The following is an 18,111-nucleotide window of genomic DNA, read 5'->3' as shown; positions in this document are numbered from 1 at the left end:
CAGTACCAGGCGGGCTGCCACATTCTGAATGACCTGCAGTCTGTTAAGCGAGGACGTATTGATGTTTAAGTATAAAGTGTTGCAAGAGCCTAGACAGGATGCCATTATAGCAATGACCACTGCTACTCTTCAACAGGAATAAGTGGGAAGATCTTTCTCAGAATTTTGATAATGAAAAGCAGAGACTCGCCATCCTATTGACTTGTGTCAAAGGTGAGAGTGTTGTCAAATATAACCCCTACATTTTTCGCAAAGACCACAGGTTTAGGTAAAGGACCACACGTCTCTGGCCACCAGAGTTCTGACCACATCGAGTGCTGTACCCCAAAAAACAAGATCTCTGCCTTTTCGACATAATTTAAAGCAGTTCTCCTTCATCCATGTGCTGATACCAATCATACAGAGTTTGAACTTATCTGCTACCAGAGGCAGATCATTTGATATGGAGACAATGATTTGGGTGTTGTCCGCATAGGACAACACCTGAAAGCCAAACAACCACACTAGTTTAGCCAGTGGGGAGATATATAGGTTAAATAGAGTGGGCCTGAGGGAGGACTCCTGTTGAACCCCAAAAGAGAACTGGAATGACTCTGCCCTGAAATTACTATAGCTGACTATTTCAGTCCTTTTTGTCAGAAAGGAACCTAAGAGGTCCAAAGCAGTGTCCCTCAGCCCTGCTTGATGCAAACTTTGCACCAAGCGGGATGGGGATATCGTGTCAAATGCCACTGACAGAGTCACCATTACCAAGACAGCAGTGCCTCCTTGATCTAACTGGCAATTAATGGCATCTGCAGCGGCGACCAGCGCTGATTCAGTGATGTGAAGGATCCAAGAGGTCCTGGGCAATAATAAACTCAGCCAGTTCTTGGTTGATATATTGGTCAAGGATTTTTGCCAGTGCGGGCAGAAGAGATATTGGACAAATTATTTTGAGGTCCTCTTGATCCTCATTGGGTTTCTTTTGAAGGGGATTGATTACTGCCTACTTCCAAAGTCGGGGAAACACTCCTGTTGTTAAAATCTGAATGAAGGCCTTCACTAAAGAGGAAAGGAATCAAGGCCTGATTTAAGGAAAGTGGTGCTACACCCAGTGCAGTGCCACTTTCCTTGTGCCCCTCACCGCCCCCCTAATGCCACTGTGTATGCGCCCTTTCTAAGATACAGTGTACCACTGCGGTAAATAGGGAACTAGCGTCACATTTTTTTGCACTGGTTCGGAGCTTTGCAGGATTAGCAAAGCCCATTGAGACCCATTGTAAACAGAGGTGTGCCTCCTTTTCATGCCTGCTTTGTGCAGGCGTTAAAAGTGTCGCAAAAATTACGCAAAGAAATCTCTTAGATTTCCTTGCATTATTTTTTCGGCCCCCCTCACTGGGGAACACCCCCTTTGCATACATTATGCCTGGCACAGGCATAATATAGCGCAAAGGGTTACAAAGTGGCACAATGCATGCACCACTTTGTAAATTTGGCACACCGATTTTGGTCTTGTTGGGCCACATTAGCGTAAACAAAAAAAAATGACGCATATGTGGCGCAAGGAGGTGCTGCGAGCTCCTAAATCTGGCCCTAAACTCTAAGTGAGCACTGCGCTTGCCTGTGCAATGATTAATGGAACAACAAAATTACGTGGCCAGATCAACCCATAAAACATTAGTAAACGATATGGCGATTGATTCTAATGTCAGCTTACACAACCTATTTTTACATCTCATTGGTATGATTGTCTTTGAAACTGATCTAAGTTATCATAGCGTACTGGTATAAACACTGTTCAGTCCGATAAGGAGGTCTGACGCCGAACAACCTACTAAAGGTAGAGTGTGGACAGCCAAAGATTAAAACAAACTCACTTGTACTCCAAACATTATTTTGAAACTGCAGTCTGACTTGCAACCAATATATGAAATGATTTATCTGCTTTTGGAATGAGGTATTGAAAAACTTTGGGAAAATGATTGAGTCTGTATTCTACGGAACGTACAAAAAGGAAAACTAAACTGACAAATACATCAGTCAAAAATACCACGGAGAGACAATATTGCAGAGCTTTAAACAAACTCAATCAAGCTTTTAATAAGCAGAGCACCCATCTTATAAGTGAAATGAGAAAAAAGCTAAAGAATCTCAAACGAGGAAATTAAGGATGCCAAATTTAGGCGTTTAATGCATACTTTGCCTCTTCTAGAAACACTATACATTTCTGTGGGTAGTATCCTACTTTCATGCTCTTTTACATAACAGAATGCCAATCTCCTTACTAGACCATAAGTCGGCGGAAGGTTTACTTGATGTAATGCAAGAAAAAATCGCTCTGAGTTTCAGGTGAATTAATTAACGTATCTCCTTCCCACTTTACTATCCCTCAAAAAAAACAATTAGAAAAATATATAAAACAATCAAAACCAATGATGGCACAGGACCCAGAAATGCTGCCAATACCAGCTGTTAGAAATGGGTCTTTGGTTGGCATTCAGGTTACCCATGTCTAAGAAAGGACCCTCACTCTAGTCAGGGTAAGTCACACACAATCCAAATTATCCTGTGCCCACCCTCTGGTAGCTTGGCACTGAGCAGTCAGGCTTAACTTAGAAGGCAATGTGTAAAGTATTTGTGCAATAAATCATGCAATAACACAGTATAACACCAAAAAAATACACCTCACAGTGTTTAGAAAAATATAGAATATTTATCTGGATAAAATAAGGTCAAAACGATCAAGATTTGATAAGTACACGTTGAAATATGACTTTAGAGAATGATAAAAAGAGTCTTAAGTTCGTAAAAGCAATAAGTGTCTCTTGCAAGCACAAAGTACCTGGTTTGCGTTCAAAATCTCCGAAAGGGGCCGCAGAGGAGGAGATGCATGGAAAACGGAGAGGTGTGCATCAGTTTCTCTGGTGCACACAGACGATGCATCGATCATTTTTCACACAGGAAAGACTTTGCGTTGATTTGTGGTGTGCGGAGTTGAATCCTCTTCGGGTTGCAGGGTATTTGGATGCTTCGGGGCCGATGCGGAGCAACTCTGGGGGTGAAGGACGAAGTCACAGGAGCTGCGTCGATCCGGTGGGTGATGCAGGGAAAATTCTGTCGCACGGCAGGCACTGCGTCAATTCTTCTTGCAGGAAGTCGGACTGCTTCGTTCCAGCTTGGCTATGCGTCGATCCAGTGGCCCATGCGTCGAAGTTCTGATCGCAACGATGGCGCTGCGTCAATCTTCTCTCGGTGAGCCGGGATGCGTTGTTCCGGTTCACGTGCAGTGATTTTCTCACCGCAATGCAAGCTGTGCGTCGTTTCTGGCAGACTGTGCATCGCATTTTCACAGAACAAGGAGTTCTTTGCAGGATGGAGTCTTTTTGGCCCTGAGACTTCAAGGAACAGGAGGCAAGCTCTTTCCAAGCCCAAGGAGAGCACTTCTCAGCAGAGCCAGAGGGCAGCAAGGCAGCAGGGTAACAGAAGGGCAGCAGTTCTTTACAGAAAAGCAGTCAGGTGAGTCCTTTGGGCAGCCAGGAAGTTCCTCTTGGTAGATTGCAGATTCTGGTGCAGAGTATCTTGTCAAGAAGTGTCTTAGAGTGTCTAAGTTGGTAGGGTCAGAGGCCCTGTTTATATACCCAAATGTGCCTTTGAAGTGGAGGAGATGACAAAGAGTGGCTTAGAACTGCACAAGGTCCCCTTTCAGTTCCATCCTGTCTGCCAGGGTCCCAGTAGGGGGTTTGGAAGTCCATTCTGTGTGGGCAGGCTACTGTTCTTTGAAATGTAAGTGTCAGACCCTCCACCCTCTCAGCCCAGGAAGACCCATTCAATATGCAGATGTGTGAAGACGTGTCTGATCATCCTGTGTTTGGGGTTGTCTGAGTGAAATGCACAAGGGAGCTGTCAACTAACCTAGCCAGACGTGGATTGGAAGGCACAGAAGGATTTAAGTATAGAGAAATGCTTACTTTCTAAAAGTGGCATTTCTAGAACAGTAATATTAAATCCAACTTCACCATTAAGCAGGATTTTCTATTACCATTCTGGCCATACTAAATATGACCTGGTTTCTCCTTTCAGATCAGAATCTACCACTCAAACAGTATATGAGGGTAGCCCCAATGCTACCCTACAAAAGGAGCAGGCCTCACAGAAGTGTAAAACTAATTTAGAAGTTTTACACTACCAGGACATGTAGAACACAGATGTTCATGTCCTGCCTTTTGCCTACATAGCACCATGGCCTAAGGGCTACCTAAGGCCTACCTTAGGGGTGACTTATATGTAGAAAAAAGGGGAGCTCAAGGCTTAGCAATTATTTTTAAATGCCAAGTCAAAGTGGCAGGGAAACAGTACACACAGGGCCTGCAGTGGCAGGCCAGAGACATGGTTAGGGGCTACTTATGTGGGTGGCACAACCAGTGATGCAGGCCCACCAGTAGTATTTAATTAACAGGCCCTGGGTACATGTAGAGCACTTTGCTAGGGACTTACAAGTAAATTAAATATGCCAATTGGGTATGAGCCAATGTCACCATGTTTTAGGGAGAGAGCATATGCATTTTAGCACTGATTAGCAGTGGTAAATTGTGCAGAGTCCTAAAGCCAGCAAAAATGTGGTCAGAAAAAGAGAAGGAGGAAGACAAAATGTTTGGGGGTGACCTTACAGAAATGCCATTACCAACACCAGCCCTAAAGACAGACCCTGATGTTTAAGGCACTTTTAAAAAAACAGTACTTGCAGATTGTATTAGATAGGTTCATGAACCCGATTCTTGGAAAGGAGCCATCATTCTTCCACTTTATAGAAAAGAATTCATGGTGTATAATAAGTCACTTTTAAAAACCTGTGATTTTAGTTGAAAACCTGCTAACACCTTTTTGAGCTCACTCGTATCTGGGTTACCCCCTCTCTCCTGAAATCTAAGCGAAACCCCCACATTCAATATTTTTCAATTAAAGGCCTTGCAGCCTCAATGGATTTATTTCACTGTTAAATAAGTTCACAAGAAATAATCAAATCAATCAGAGCACACAAAGCAAAGGTACCGCCTAGGATCTTCTATAGCATAGGATGTGCCTGTCAAACTAAATTCAGTTTTGTTACAAGTAGTGCAGTATGGTAAGCAAGTATAGTAGGTATATTTGGTGAGAAGATATGGTAGGTAAATAGGTTTGATGGCGTGAGTAGATATAGTAGGTAAGAAGGATATGTTAGGTAGGTTAGATAAGTTATGGTAGGTAGGTTAGATATGATAGTTTAGGTATGGGAAGTATGTTAGGAACAGAATTCATGGTAAGCTAGCTATTGTAGGTATGGTAAAGTAGATCGAATACGATAGGTTTAGTGGTTACAATATGGAAACACCCATGATGGTGTCCTGAGATTCAGAGTCAAACACTGAGCAGTCCTTGGAGCAGTATCAGTGAGATCTTCGAAGTTTGTGACTCTTGACGGAGGACGGCGAGTGACGGAAACCGAAGTGGAGGAGCCAGGTATTGCGAGGAGCTGGGGGCTAGGCGTTGCGGCATCGCGGTCCCACAGTGTCTGGTGGGATCCGGCAGCAGCGGAAAAGAATTAGACAGAGCGTAGTACTTGGTCAGTGCCAGCCCCATCGCCAGCGACTTGCGCCTACTGTGCCTATTATCTGGCATGCTGTGGAACCCCCGGGAGGTAGAGGAGGCAGCGGGGGCAGCAGCAAAGGCAGAGGGAGCAGCTGTGGTGGGAGAGGTGGCATGGTGGAGTGAGCGCCCCCTGCTCCCCCAGTAGCCCAGCAATTAGTGGGCCTGTTTTTGTGGCCCGGCAGCCTCTAAAGGATAGTCGTAGCCCAGCGGTGGCTCAGAGTATTCTCCAGCACCCGCCCAGCAAGAGCTTCAATCAGTTATTCGTGCAGTTATTTGTGCACAGGAAGCCCTGTAGCCCTGTAGCTCTCCAAAAAAAAAACTAAAAACGGCATACAGTGACCAGCAGGGCCCTAGTGGCACCATCGGCTTTGTGAAGAGACCCTAGAGATTCTTATCTGGGCCCGGGGGCATTATTGAATGTGTAATCAGTGCAGGACAAGGAGTCAGAATTGGAATAGGGCCAGGGAAGGTAAAGCTTAGAGCTGCGGGTCTCTGATGTGGAGCGAAAGCAGCTGGCAATAGGCCAGTGCGGCTTGCTCTTCTCAGGGGGCCCTCCCTCCCTGGCCCTCCCTTAAGAACTCTTAAAAGTCTGGAGCTTGGAGAATTCTTCCTTTTAGAAAACACTAAATATTATATATTGCTGGTCAACCCCTTGAAGCGCTCCTCCTACTTTGGTTTTAGACGCAGAAGACTCACGGATTCTAATATGACGGCCAAATGTCTTCGTATGGGTAGACTACCCAGGGACTGCAAAAAGACTAAGTCCAACCCCCTTAGAAATAAGGGTATATCTCAACTGAATATAAAAAGCTCAAACTCTATTCTTCCTTTTCTCCAAAAGGAGTCACCTGATGAATCAGTCACCAAGGAGGATGATGGTTCGCCTGCTAAAATGTTGGATACCATTGGAAAGGATGCTCCTTCAACTCATTCAGTTACAAAGCTTTTTCTCCCTGAAGCAGGAAAAGGGAACAACATATCTCCCACTACTAATGTGCTAGGCATTCCTGATGTAGGAGATTTTACCCTTCCAGATGTTGACATGAATGTCATTCAAGGTGCCAGGAGTTCTCCATCCTGTTGTGAGGCTATGTCTCCAGTTGGTATAAAACAATCTCACGGTTTAAGGCTCTTTAGTAGTACTCCATCTGATTGAGCATTTTCTGCACTATTTTCATCTCTAACCCCAGAGCGTGTGCTCCCTGAGAATTTGCACAGTGACTCCCCTGACCAGTATACTGTAATTTCGGAATCTTTTAAATGCCTAGAGAGAATCCTATCGTCCAATTTTTCGTTATTAGAAAAATCAATAAAGAATTTAGGCCACACACAAGATCTACTACTGGTCATATTGAAAGTATTGATGGGTCAAAAGAAGGAGTGGTTAGTCCCGGATGAGAAACTCTTATTGGCTGCCAAGGAGGTCCATAAATAATTGGGGCGCCAGGGCCCCAGCTCATCTATAGTTGTCCAGGATACATGCTTAACAGCAAATCCACACAAACAGCCTCTTTTCATAGATCATGGAACTCAGGCTGGCAAACCTCAAGTGCCCCATAAATCCTTGAACATTAAGAAAATCCTTCATCAAGATAGTGTTGACTATTCTTTGGAAAATCTTTTCTCAAGTCCCCCCATCCCCTGTATAGCTGACCCTGACATTCCATTAAAAGAGTCGAGCTCCAGGGTGGCCCCTTTTCCCATATTTCATCCCATTGCTAGAGTACGCACTGAACTAAGAAAAAGATAGGGAAAAGGGCACATGGTGATTTTCTAAAAAGAAACCAAGGAAAGTCAGGTTTTTGGAGTTGGAAATTTCAGGAACTTCCACTTCAAGGGAAGAACTTGAGCAGATCCCCACGTTAGATTCCTGCCAGGATAAGCCTTCTGCTATAAAAAGGGGTTTGTATTCTCTAAATCCATGTGCAGATCTCTTCTGTAATGTGAAGTCAGATACTGAGTCACCTAACTATATGTCTGATCCTCTGAGGAGTGGGGAAGTTGAATTTAAGGATGTGGATTATTTACGGTACATTGAGACCACTGAGTGCTTGGAGTTTTCTGTATTTTTTTACTCTAATATAATTTTGAATCGCTCACTCCTAATCTCTTGTTTTTCAGATATAGATGAGTAAAAATTGATTGGAAGCAGAGATATTTCTTGTGTGTATTTATCGCATGCTTCAGGAGTAGCGAAGACAAGAGTTTGGTTGTATTAAAAAATTATTGCAAAATTGATTCCAGTCAATTGCGAGCAATTACAACGTAGAAGTATAGATGTGGTTCTTATATTGCAAGAAGAGCCCTTTTTCATTAAACACCAGGCTCCTTTAGCTCCATATCATTATGGAAGTGGGCCAGACCTCTTGCAAGATCTAACGAGCTCTCCTTAGTAAAATCTAAATGTCTCCCTCTTTCATGTAGAAAGAGTGGTGAATTATGTGGGCAATGTCCCCTCCCAACATTCAGTTAATAAACAGGAGAACTGGACTTGGTTGGCCGGAGCTCTAAACAGTACTCGGGCAATGGTAAGGCACTGCAAACGGGCCATCAACCCTAACTTCTGTGTAGTCTCTTGGAATGCTGTGGGAATAGAGAATCAAATTGAAAAACTGGACTATCTTTGTTCATTATAGGTCGATTTAATTTGCATCCAAGAGACCTGCGGCTGAACTGATTTCTCTTGTCCGGGCTACACATTACTGTTTCAAGAGGCGCAGCCCTCTAAGAAAGGGCGTGCAAAAGCGGCAATTGCTATGCTTTTAAGTTTAAATTAAAATGGGAATATGAAAGTCTTGCAGTTCTATTAAAATTGTGTCAGATAGTGAGAGTTAACCCAATCATGAAAGATGGTAGGCGAGTGTCTATGCTAATAGTAAATGCATATATTCCCTCTACTAAGTCCCATGATAAATCCCTAACACACATGTTTAATTTCATTTCTACTGTTGGGTTAAATGCAAATGAAAGTGAACATGAGGTGCTGGAAATGAGGAACTTAAACTGTAAAGTCTCCAATTCTTCTCTGACCTTATTTTGTGACACAGAGAGGGAATCTGCTTTTAACATTACACCTATCTTATTTCCCCCAAGAACTGGGAATGAAAAAAGATGCTACATTCTGTGATAAGGTTTGAGGGAACTTAGCTATATGATCTCAAATGGAAGATTCCATTCGGACTCCCCAGCGGCATTTACGTATAAATCACACCAGGGTGGTTCCATTATTGATTATTTAATGGCTTCTTATGTTATAGCCCAATCTGTGGAGGACATGACAATTGTTTATACCCTGTTGAGTGATCATAAGATACTCAGCCTTTCTTTGAAGCTTCACTTGTCTACTGTAGAAGCATGGAATTTCAAATGTCAGGACATTAACTGCAATCGGAAAACAGGAAAAACTAATTGGTCGCCTTTAAAAATATGATCTGTAAAAAAGCCTCTTGAAAGGACCATAATGTATATTGATGACTGGAGCGGAGACCTTCTCTACTGCTTCTCTGAATTTATGGGGAAAATAATTCAGAGTGACCAGCCAAGGTGTTCTAAGCCACCCCACAAAAAGATAAGGCCATCTATGTTATTATTGAATAGGGAAATCAATACGTTGGTAAGGCTTCAGTAGGTGCTGGAGTCAAAGGATAAGAGTAGAATAATTTCCCTATTAAAGAGGAGAAGGGGGTGATTGAAGAGAAGTATAAGAAAGGAGGAAGCCGAACAGAAGTGGGTCGCCTTGAGAGAAGCTGCTGTGTCTAAAAATGCAGCACATTTTAGGCAATTATTTCTGAATGCTGCGGATCCCTCAAATCTTCTCTTGCCCCTCTGATAGCTGAGGCAGAATGGAGAGATTATATACTCTCCCTGTATGTGGAAAATTTGGATATTGAGTCATGTGAAATGGACATTCCTATAGGTAGTAGGGCTGAGTTGGACAGTTACGGCCCTCCTTCAGTGACAGAGATTGAGGGGTTTATAATGTCTATGCGGGCTTCCGGAGCAATGAGCCTGTTGGGTTCCCCATTTCAAATATTAAACAAAAACCCTTGCATTGGGCTAAGATTCTTCACCCTGTATTTCAGTACTGTTATTTAAAAGGTGTAGCCCCAGCGTCTTGGATTGGGAGTGTCATAATTCCCCTATATAAGAAGGGTGATAGAACTTCCCCAATAAATTACCGTCAAATAGCTCTGTGGATGCAGTTGGCAAGGTTTTTGCTAAAAGTTTACAAGAGCATTTAAAGGCTTGGTTGAGGAAAATTCTGTCCTTCCTTTGGAACAGGCTGGCTTTAGGAAGGAGCACAATACCCTAGGTAATATTTCAGTAATGCACATTTTAAATGAAAAATATGTACAGATTAGGGGTGGAGTTGTATATTCTGCATTTACAGACTTTACATTTACAGCTTTTGATAGGGTTGATTGTAAGATCCTGTGGAGGAAGTTATTTGACCTAGGCATCCCGATAAACCTGTTACGTTTGATTATAGCCTTACATTCTTCCACTTGGTGTAAAGTACTGTTAGGCAGTGATCAGGGTTTGTCTATGGAACTTCCTCCAAAAATGGATTGAAGCAGGGGTGTCTGTTGGCACTGCTTCTTTTTTCGATGTATATTCATGATTTACCTATTGCCTTAGGGAATAGTGGGGGCTTTGCGCCCAAAATCGAAAGGTATCAGATATCTTGCCTTTTATATGCTGATGATATAATGCTGATTGCTAATACTCCGAAAGGATTAAATAAGCGTTTCTCTGCTCTTAATTGCTATACTGAGCAACATTATTTAAAAATGTATCCTCTGAAATCTCAAGTAGTTTTTTTTCTAGGAAAAAATCTCGTAAGAAAATAAACTTCTCTTGGCTTGTGGGCCAACATAAGCTTGAGCGGGTAAAGGCTCATTGATTTTTGGGGAAAATTATATCCTGTTCACTTAGTGACCAAGAACATATACGTAATGATGTCAGTAAGGCCCTTTCCCAGGCACAAGGTCTAACAGCTTTTTATAAGGCAATTGGTTGGCGACATTTTAATTATCTACTATCAGTTTACCAAGTGAAGATTCCGGCCACTCTTTTGTACGCAGTAGAATGTATAGAGATATCAAACTGGAAGTTTTTAGATGAATTGGAAGGGCACATTTTAAGACGTTTGGTTCCCTGTAATACCATGGCATCTATTGCAACTTTAAGGCTTGAATTTAGTATTAAGAGCATCTTTGTAAAGGGTTTCGCTTCTGTGGTTCGGAGGGCATTTTGCCTATTCCAAAGTGATGAATTTTCTTTAAGACATCTAGCTTACAAAGAAGTTTTCGGTACGCTAAGAGAGAAATCTCAGTTTTTTATAAATTATAATTACGCCCTGCAAATGCTAGAGCTTAACTTTGATCTCATCTTACTTACCATTTATTTTATTTAATAAGAGTCTAAAAGAGGCTATAATGGATAAAAGTTTTTTGTCAGATATAGAGCTTTGTCGCCAAAGGAGGAGATTCGAGGCTCTGATTATTTTGACTATTTTCAAACAACCTCAGCCTTACCTATTTTGGAACTTACCACAAGGGGTGAAGTGTTTCTGTATTCTGCCTCTAAAAGACTTATGCCCATATTTATACTTTTTTTGCGCCGCATTTGCGTCGTTTTTTTACGCAAAATCGGCGCAAATTTACAAAATACAACTGCATTTTGTTAGTTTGCGCCGTTTTTGCGTCAAAAAGCAGCGCAAATGTGGTGCTAAAAAAGTATAAATATGGGCCTTAACTTCTTAATGTGATGGTTCTTCTAACAATTGTGATTTGCGTCAGGTGGGGGTACAGGATCTTAAACATTTGTTATTCGTTTGTCCCTCCCCAGTTTTATTGAGGAAGAAATAGCTGAAACCTCTCTACCTGAATTTTAATATACGCTCAGCAGACGAGGCCCTGGAAGCAATGTTTAACCCACCAAATGAAATATTCTGTTTCAGGATGTTTACGTTTTTTAAGACATTTCTAAATTAATATTGATTTTATGACCTATTGGCGGATTATTAAAAGGATGTATTTATTCAAATGGATTAATGTATTGTATATTGTGATGCATTTCATAGGAAATGTACTGCAACACAAGTTAGAGGGCTGTGATTTGGATGCACTTTATAGAAGGTATTTATTCAAATTGACTTATGTATTTTATATATTGAAGTACTGTATGGCAAAGGCACTGTAACATACATTTGATGGGCTGCTATTTGGATGCATTTTAGTTTGTAGATAATATGGCTTTTGATGTAGATTTTTTTAATTGAGTATATATTGTGTTTTATGATTTACATTATGTGGACCTCTATAGAGTTCCAAATCATGAAATAAATAAATACAATTGAAAATTGAATTGATAAGTTTAGTGGACTGATTTGGTGGGAATGGTAGGTAGGTATTATAGATTAGGTAAAATAGGTAGATTAATTAGATTTGGTATGGTAGGTTAGTTGAGGAATGTTGATGTGGTAAGTTAGGTATGATAGGCAAGTATGATGCGGAGGTATGTTAGGTTAGATATGGTAGAATAGACATGGTAGATACATTTGATAGGCATGGTTAATCAGGCATGATTAAATATGGCATGATATGTGACCTATGGTAGGCAAAATAACACTCATGTGTTATATTTAGGTTTGCACTACTAAATCATAATCTAGACTTCTTAAGGTGAGTGGTTTATCTGCATGAAGATGTGTTACATTAATAACAATCATAATAATGAGGTAGGAAAGTGCCCCTTTTGTATGGTAACCCTCACACTTTGTGCCCTAATGCTGTTGGTTATGACTCTGAAAGTGCACTGGAATCTGTTAACCAGGCCAGTGCGCTCTCCCTAAATTGATAAGTGTAAACTGGTATCCCCAATTGGCAAGAACATTAACCCCCTTATAGGTCCCTAGTACATGGTGCCAGTGGTACCCATGGCTTGGGAATTAAAGTGGTCACCAGGGCCATAAGCACTGATTGTGCCATTGTGAGTGACCCAAGTAAACAGGTGTCAGAAGGTCAATTGCAGACTGCAGGAGCAGTTAAAGTGTTCAAACTAGACATTGCCCACACCATGTGTGCCAAGGCCCTGGCAGCGCTCTTAATATATGCCAGTCACCCCTATTGTAGCCCCCTGAACCCACAAGGCAGGATGCATTATATTGAAAGTGTGGACATGTAAGTGCAAGCCTATAAGTCCCTATAATAGCCTTTTCGATTAAAGACTACTATAAGTGGACAGCGGTTAATAGGCTGAAGAATTACATGTTTGTATCAAACAACTCATCCCATTAAACCTGACTTGAATCCAAACTCATATTTAGTGTGACATGCACCCAGGTGTCTACCTTAGAGGTTGCCCAACTGGTTGGCCCAGCATTTCTTGTACCCCAGCTGACTGCCTGCAGCTGCTGCAACCAAGACAGGATTTTGACCACCTGCAAGGAAGTGTGAACCCTTCCAGGACTCAGAAACAAAGGCCTGCCCGGGCAGGATGTGTCACCTCCTTTCCTTGCAGGAGGGCTAGTGAAGTGGCACATCAAGGCAATGAGCTTCAAACGACACACTACATCTGATGTGCAAGTAGGCTATTCCAAGGAGGAAAGCAATGCTGTCCCACTGCCCCAAGGCACATTTGCACCCAGGCAGACAGGAACATTAGGTAGTCAGGAGGTGTACACACCTAGAAAGCTACCTGGTCTGTAAAGCCGAGGATGGGTTTACCATCTTTAAAAGTGGCAAATTAGAGGGTTCTAGGTAGGTAAGGTGACACACACCCCTATATGTGGTCACCTGAGGCACAGATTAGCCACAGGCACTAGTAGATCAATGGCCACCTGTCCCTACACCCATAACGGCCCTAAATCTAGGATTTAAGGGGCACCCCTCACACTAGAACCTCAAATCTGCTCTGAACTTCGACCAAGGACAAAGAAGAGACCCGTGTTTGTATCTCCAAGGCACCACAATGAAAAGGGTGCGAAACTCTGCACTCATTGCAGCCACCATGCACCTGCACAACTACGACGCTTTCCAGACCAGAGACTGAATCCAAAAGTAAGGAGAACCCCTCTACAACTGTAAGACATTGCCAGAACTCCCTGGCTAGATGTACTAGTCTCCTGCAGCCTGCAGGCAGAAGCCACACTCCCGAATCCAAAATGTTACTGGCTATCAGGTCCGCCTAGTGATCACCCAAAAGTAAGTTGCCGAGTAGCTTCTGGGAAATGCAGTCCTGACCTCCAGCAAGTTTCCATAGACTAGAACTTTTCTTTGGACTCCAGGATGTTGAAGTGTTCGAATACTGTGTTTGCCTCTGTCAAGGTTTGTTAGTGGCCAATCTGGGTACTGACCCCTTTTTTCAACACTGCATCACAAGGCAACACCCCTGCAACTACAACCACCCACCTCAGTGGCCCCGTTATTAAGTGTTTGCATCTGTTTCCTCTCCAGCACCGCCACTGTGGTAAAACCAGCACTAGCAGCTCCCGTTTAGACCTACGGATAGCCACACACCTCTGTACCCGAGCTAGATAGAGTTGTTCTGCCTGGTAAATCCTGGTCCTGGCAGCCACACTAGCTTAACCCACAGTGGGCTCCCCCAGACTCGACCTGCAAGTGTCACAAGTGTGATTTTTCAGCTCCCTCATTCACCACCAAGGACAGCCAGGACATCTCTACATCCAGGTCCCATGAGCCAAGTAAAATTGGTCTGACTGTTAAAGCTTGGTCTTGGGACCTGTATCACCTTAGCTCACGTGGATTCCCCTGAACCCAACCTGCAAGTGACCGAGTGTCACTAGTGATTTTCTCCATTGACCGCAATGGTAACGTTTGACAGCTCGTGAAGTACTGATGTACTTTTCACTCTAAAATCCCTAACTCTGGTAATATGTATCTGATTGATTTCGTTTTGGTGTCTAAATTAATTTAAAAATCCGCTTTATTTTTATAAACTGGTGTAAGATTTCTTTCAAGTCGTGTCATTTACTTATCGTCCATGTTGGTACTCTGAAATGCCTAACATATGTTCCTCTAGTAAAGCATGACTGTTCTTAGCCACACCATCAGGGCTGAGCTAAGGATTTATTGGTGTGATCATAAGGACCCAGGTTGGGGTATTGTGAGAGTACTGCATAATGAGACTTACCCAGCCTCACTAGATAATACTTCACGTTCCTACAAAAGATTTTTTTTTTTAAATGGCCTGTTGCTGAAAAGATTGCATTAGCAGAGTTATGACTCACCTTCAAAGAATCATGGTATGAAATCAAGAAGAGAAGATTAGGTTTGTATTGGTTTTAGGTTGGGAAATTAAAAGGCTGTACTGTAAAATACTACATGGAACATATATTTAACAAAGGTTCATCATGTTTGTTGTCATTTAAGAAGGCCTATTTTCCTGTGCATCTTTAACTTGTGAACAAAAAAAACAGTACATCCAGCTTGTTATTATAACAGCAGATGAAAACAAATGAACAAACAAAGGTGATTGGTGAATGGCAAGTGACTTCAGTTTATGATGTGGAAAGAAGAAGCTGAGAGTAAAACACAAAGAAAGGAAAAGAGAAAGCAAAACAGCAAGGTGGAAAGAAAGCTGGAAAGAAGAAAAGAAATAAGGAAAGAAAAAGTAGACAAGGAAAAAGAAAGAAGGAAACGGCATAAAAGAAAGCAAGAAGGAAAGAAAGATGGAAATAGAAAAGAAAAAGGAAAGTGCACAAACAAAGAAGGAAAGAAAAAAGGGAAGAAGTCAAGAAAGAAATAAGGGTAGAAGAAAGAAAGAAGGGAAGAAGGAGAGAAAGAAGGAAACAAGAAAAGAAAAAGGAAAGAAGGCAAAAAAGAAAGATTGAAGGAATGCAACAAAGAAGAATAAGGAAAGAAAAATGAAATAAAGAAGGCATAAAAGAATGAAGGAATGAAAGAGAAAATGGAAAGAAGGAAATAAATAAATAAGATTGAAGGAAGGAATGAAAGGAAGTTCCCATTATAAAACATTGGATACCAAAATCAAAACTACCCCCCCCTATGTTTAAGTAAAAGTGCTACAAGTGTGCTGCAAATGAAAGTTGATAAAGTTTGAGTTTCCTCTTGGGCAAAGTTTATTAAAGGTTCATTGGTAATACCAAATCCAGGAACTGAGAACACTGGAATGTGTCCTGTGCTCGCTTCAAGGAGTCCTGCTATCACATCAGGCATTTCTAAGGAAATGACAAAGAAAAGCCAAAAACACTGGCACTTAATAACCAGTGATGTAAGTAAGATGATGCATTGCCCCATGCTGTATGCAGAAGCAAAATGTGAATGACATAACAACAGACTAATAGCTGAAGAGAGGTGGGTGAAAACCCATTTCAGTGAGTATATTAAACAAATTATTTTAGTAAAATCAAAAGGTCTTGGCTAATGCCAGACCTAAAAATACACAAAAGCCAATGACCAAAGAGGGCCAATCCAAAGCTCACTTTCTCTATAGACTTCTTTACATTTCTTTTTGATGTGTGGACGGCAAGTGCTATCACAGCAGACAACTAACACTGTCTGTGGCAATTCCTAAGTAGGGACCTGTCTCATGCAAAACACCTCCATTCTTGGGTCTACAATCACAGGGTAATGATCAGTCCTTGTTAACTTCATTTTACTACGAGACGTCAATATTCTTATGGGTTGTTGATGGAAGTGAGAGGCCCTGCTTAGGGCAGGGCTCAAGGCAATTGGCACAAGTTGCACCCCCTTTCTGAAGATAGTGCATCAGAAAAAGGGATTTTTTTTCAAAGACACACGTTCAAATGCTATGATTAACATGCTATAACATGTCAGTAGTACACAAGTAGTACCTTAGTTTAAAGCAGGTACCTGAGACATGTAAAAGTAGTGATAAAGATTAATATAGCGGGTGAATATGTTTGGCTTGTGCCCTATCTCATGTTTCTGATCCTGTGCTCTAATCCTTTTTTTTTAGGTGACAAAGGAGATTCCTGCGAGCCAAGCACCACCGGTAAGAAGTTAATTTTCTGGCAAGCAAATTGTTACGTACTTTTACTGAAAACACAGGAACTGTGCATAAAACTGAAAGTAAGTGGTGCAGGGGCTCTCTGCCTAGCAACGCTTGCTACTTTCTGGGAATTGATGTTGCTCTCTTGATAATGTACAGCACACCTAGTGAGATTTGCCTGCATTGTCTTAGGTTTCTGTTAAGAGGTTGCGAGATTGGAACTGTGACATCTGGCTTCCCTTGTTACCCCTGTGGCTCGGTTTGCTATCCCTGGTCTCAGACAGATATGATGCAGCACAGAGAAGAAGCCCTACCCTGTCTCTGCAAAGATCCCTACCACTTATTCCTCACCAAGTCCTTCAGACCACCTATATTGATAGGGGAGTATCTGACAAGAAATTTAATGGGACTCTATCACTTCAAAGCAAGAAATGTGCCGGAGGAGGGGGCAAAGATGGAGGCAGACTGCCAAAGGAGCAAACACAAGACTCACACAAGCTTCCCATCATCTCACACCAATATACCAATATAGAGGTAGGAGAATGGCAATATTGGGTACAGGATCCCTGTTGCGATATCCCCCATCATGTCCACACTCTCTTGTATCCAGAAGCATGAGGGAGGCATGGCTAGGTTCTTTTCTAGCTCCCTTTCACTTTCCCTCTCTGTAGAGGTGGATAAGTGCATGATGATGAGGCTGCGAGAACTGGAAGAAGAACTTCCTCATTAATTTTCTATGGGCAACAACACTTTAACTGAAATGTCATCTAGTAGGGTTTAGTCTTGGTGTCATGGTGGCATGCCTGAGGCCTGTAAAGTGTAATCTGGATGTGACTTGGTGGCCTGTAAGCATATCTTACAAATGGGTTGTTAAGTGAAAGAAATGTGATGACAGTTTCACAAGCTGCATATCCAAACCAGTCCGGGATGTGGTCTGAAAGTCATTTGGCTACTGACATTGTGAAAAGTGAGTTTGTAAAGTTTTTCTGAATTCTTAACGGTTGTCCTTAATTTCTTTGGGGGTATCCTTCACAGTTTACATGACTTACGTAGAAGGGGATTACCCCTCTGCAGTTTTTTAAAAAAGGGAGCATTATCCTGTAGATTGAGCCACACTTCACTTTGTTGACTTGAGAAAAATGCCAGAGGTTAGAGTCCACAATCAAGCTGAGTTTTTTCACTTCGATGTCGAAGGCCGCTATCCCTATTCCAGGAGTACACAGGGCTATGATTTTGCCATGATTCACGGTTGAGTATATTCAGTTCAAATGAGTTAAGTTTGAGATAATTATTTTTACCATCCATTTGTTTTCCACTACCAGAAGGCATTCACTGATTCTGGATGACGTGGCCTCAGAAGGTCATTGCAGTTCTAAAATAATCTGAGTCTTGTAGGCATTGTGTAGCAGGTGAGGTTTAAGGAGCACACAAGATCAGGAAAGGAAGTAGCTAAATATTAAACAAGAACAGGTGATTGTTGAGGCCAGTAAGAGGCCTACGAGACAC

General features: G+C 42.0%; 1 protein-coding gene across 1 annotated transcript in view; it reads left to right on the top strand.

The window, feature by feature from the left end:
• The window catches only part of LOC138301222 (ficolin-1-B-like), a 129,738-nt gene that overhangs the window by 47,825 nt on the left and 63,802 nt on the right, over window positions 1-18,111 (top strand). The window contains exon 9 of the mRNA XM_069241467.1: window positions 16,573-16,608. Coding sequence (XP_069097568.1) covers window positions 16,573-16,608 — 36 coding nt within the window. The remainder of the gene's footprint in view (window positions 1-16,572; window positions 16,609-18,111) is intronic.

The sequence above is a fragment of the Pleurodeles waltl genome, chromosome 6, assembly GCF_031143425.1.
Source record: "Pleurodeles waltl isolate 20211129_DDA chromosome 6, aPleWal1.hap1.20221129, whole genome shotgun sequence".
Classification (NCBI taxonomy): Eukaryota; Metazoa; Chordata; class Amphibia; order Caudata; family Salamandridae; genus Pleurodeles; species Pleurodeles waltl.
This window is presented reverse-complemented; position numbering and strand designations above follow the sequence as displayed.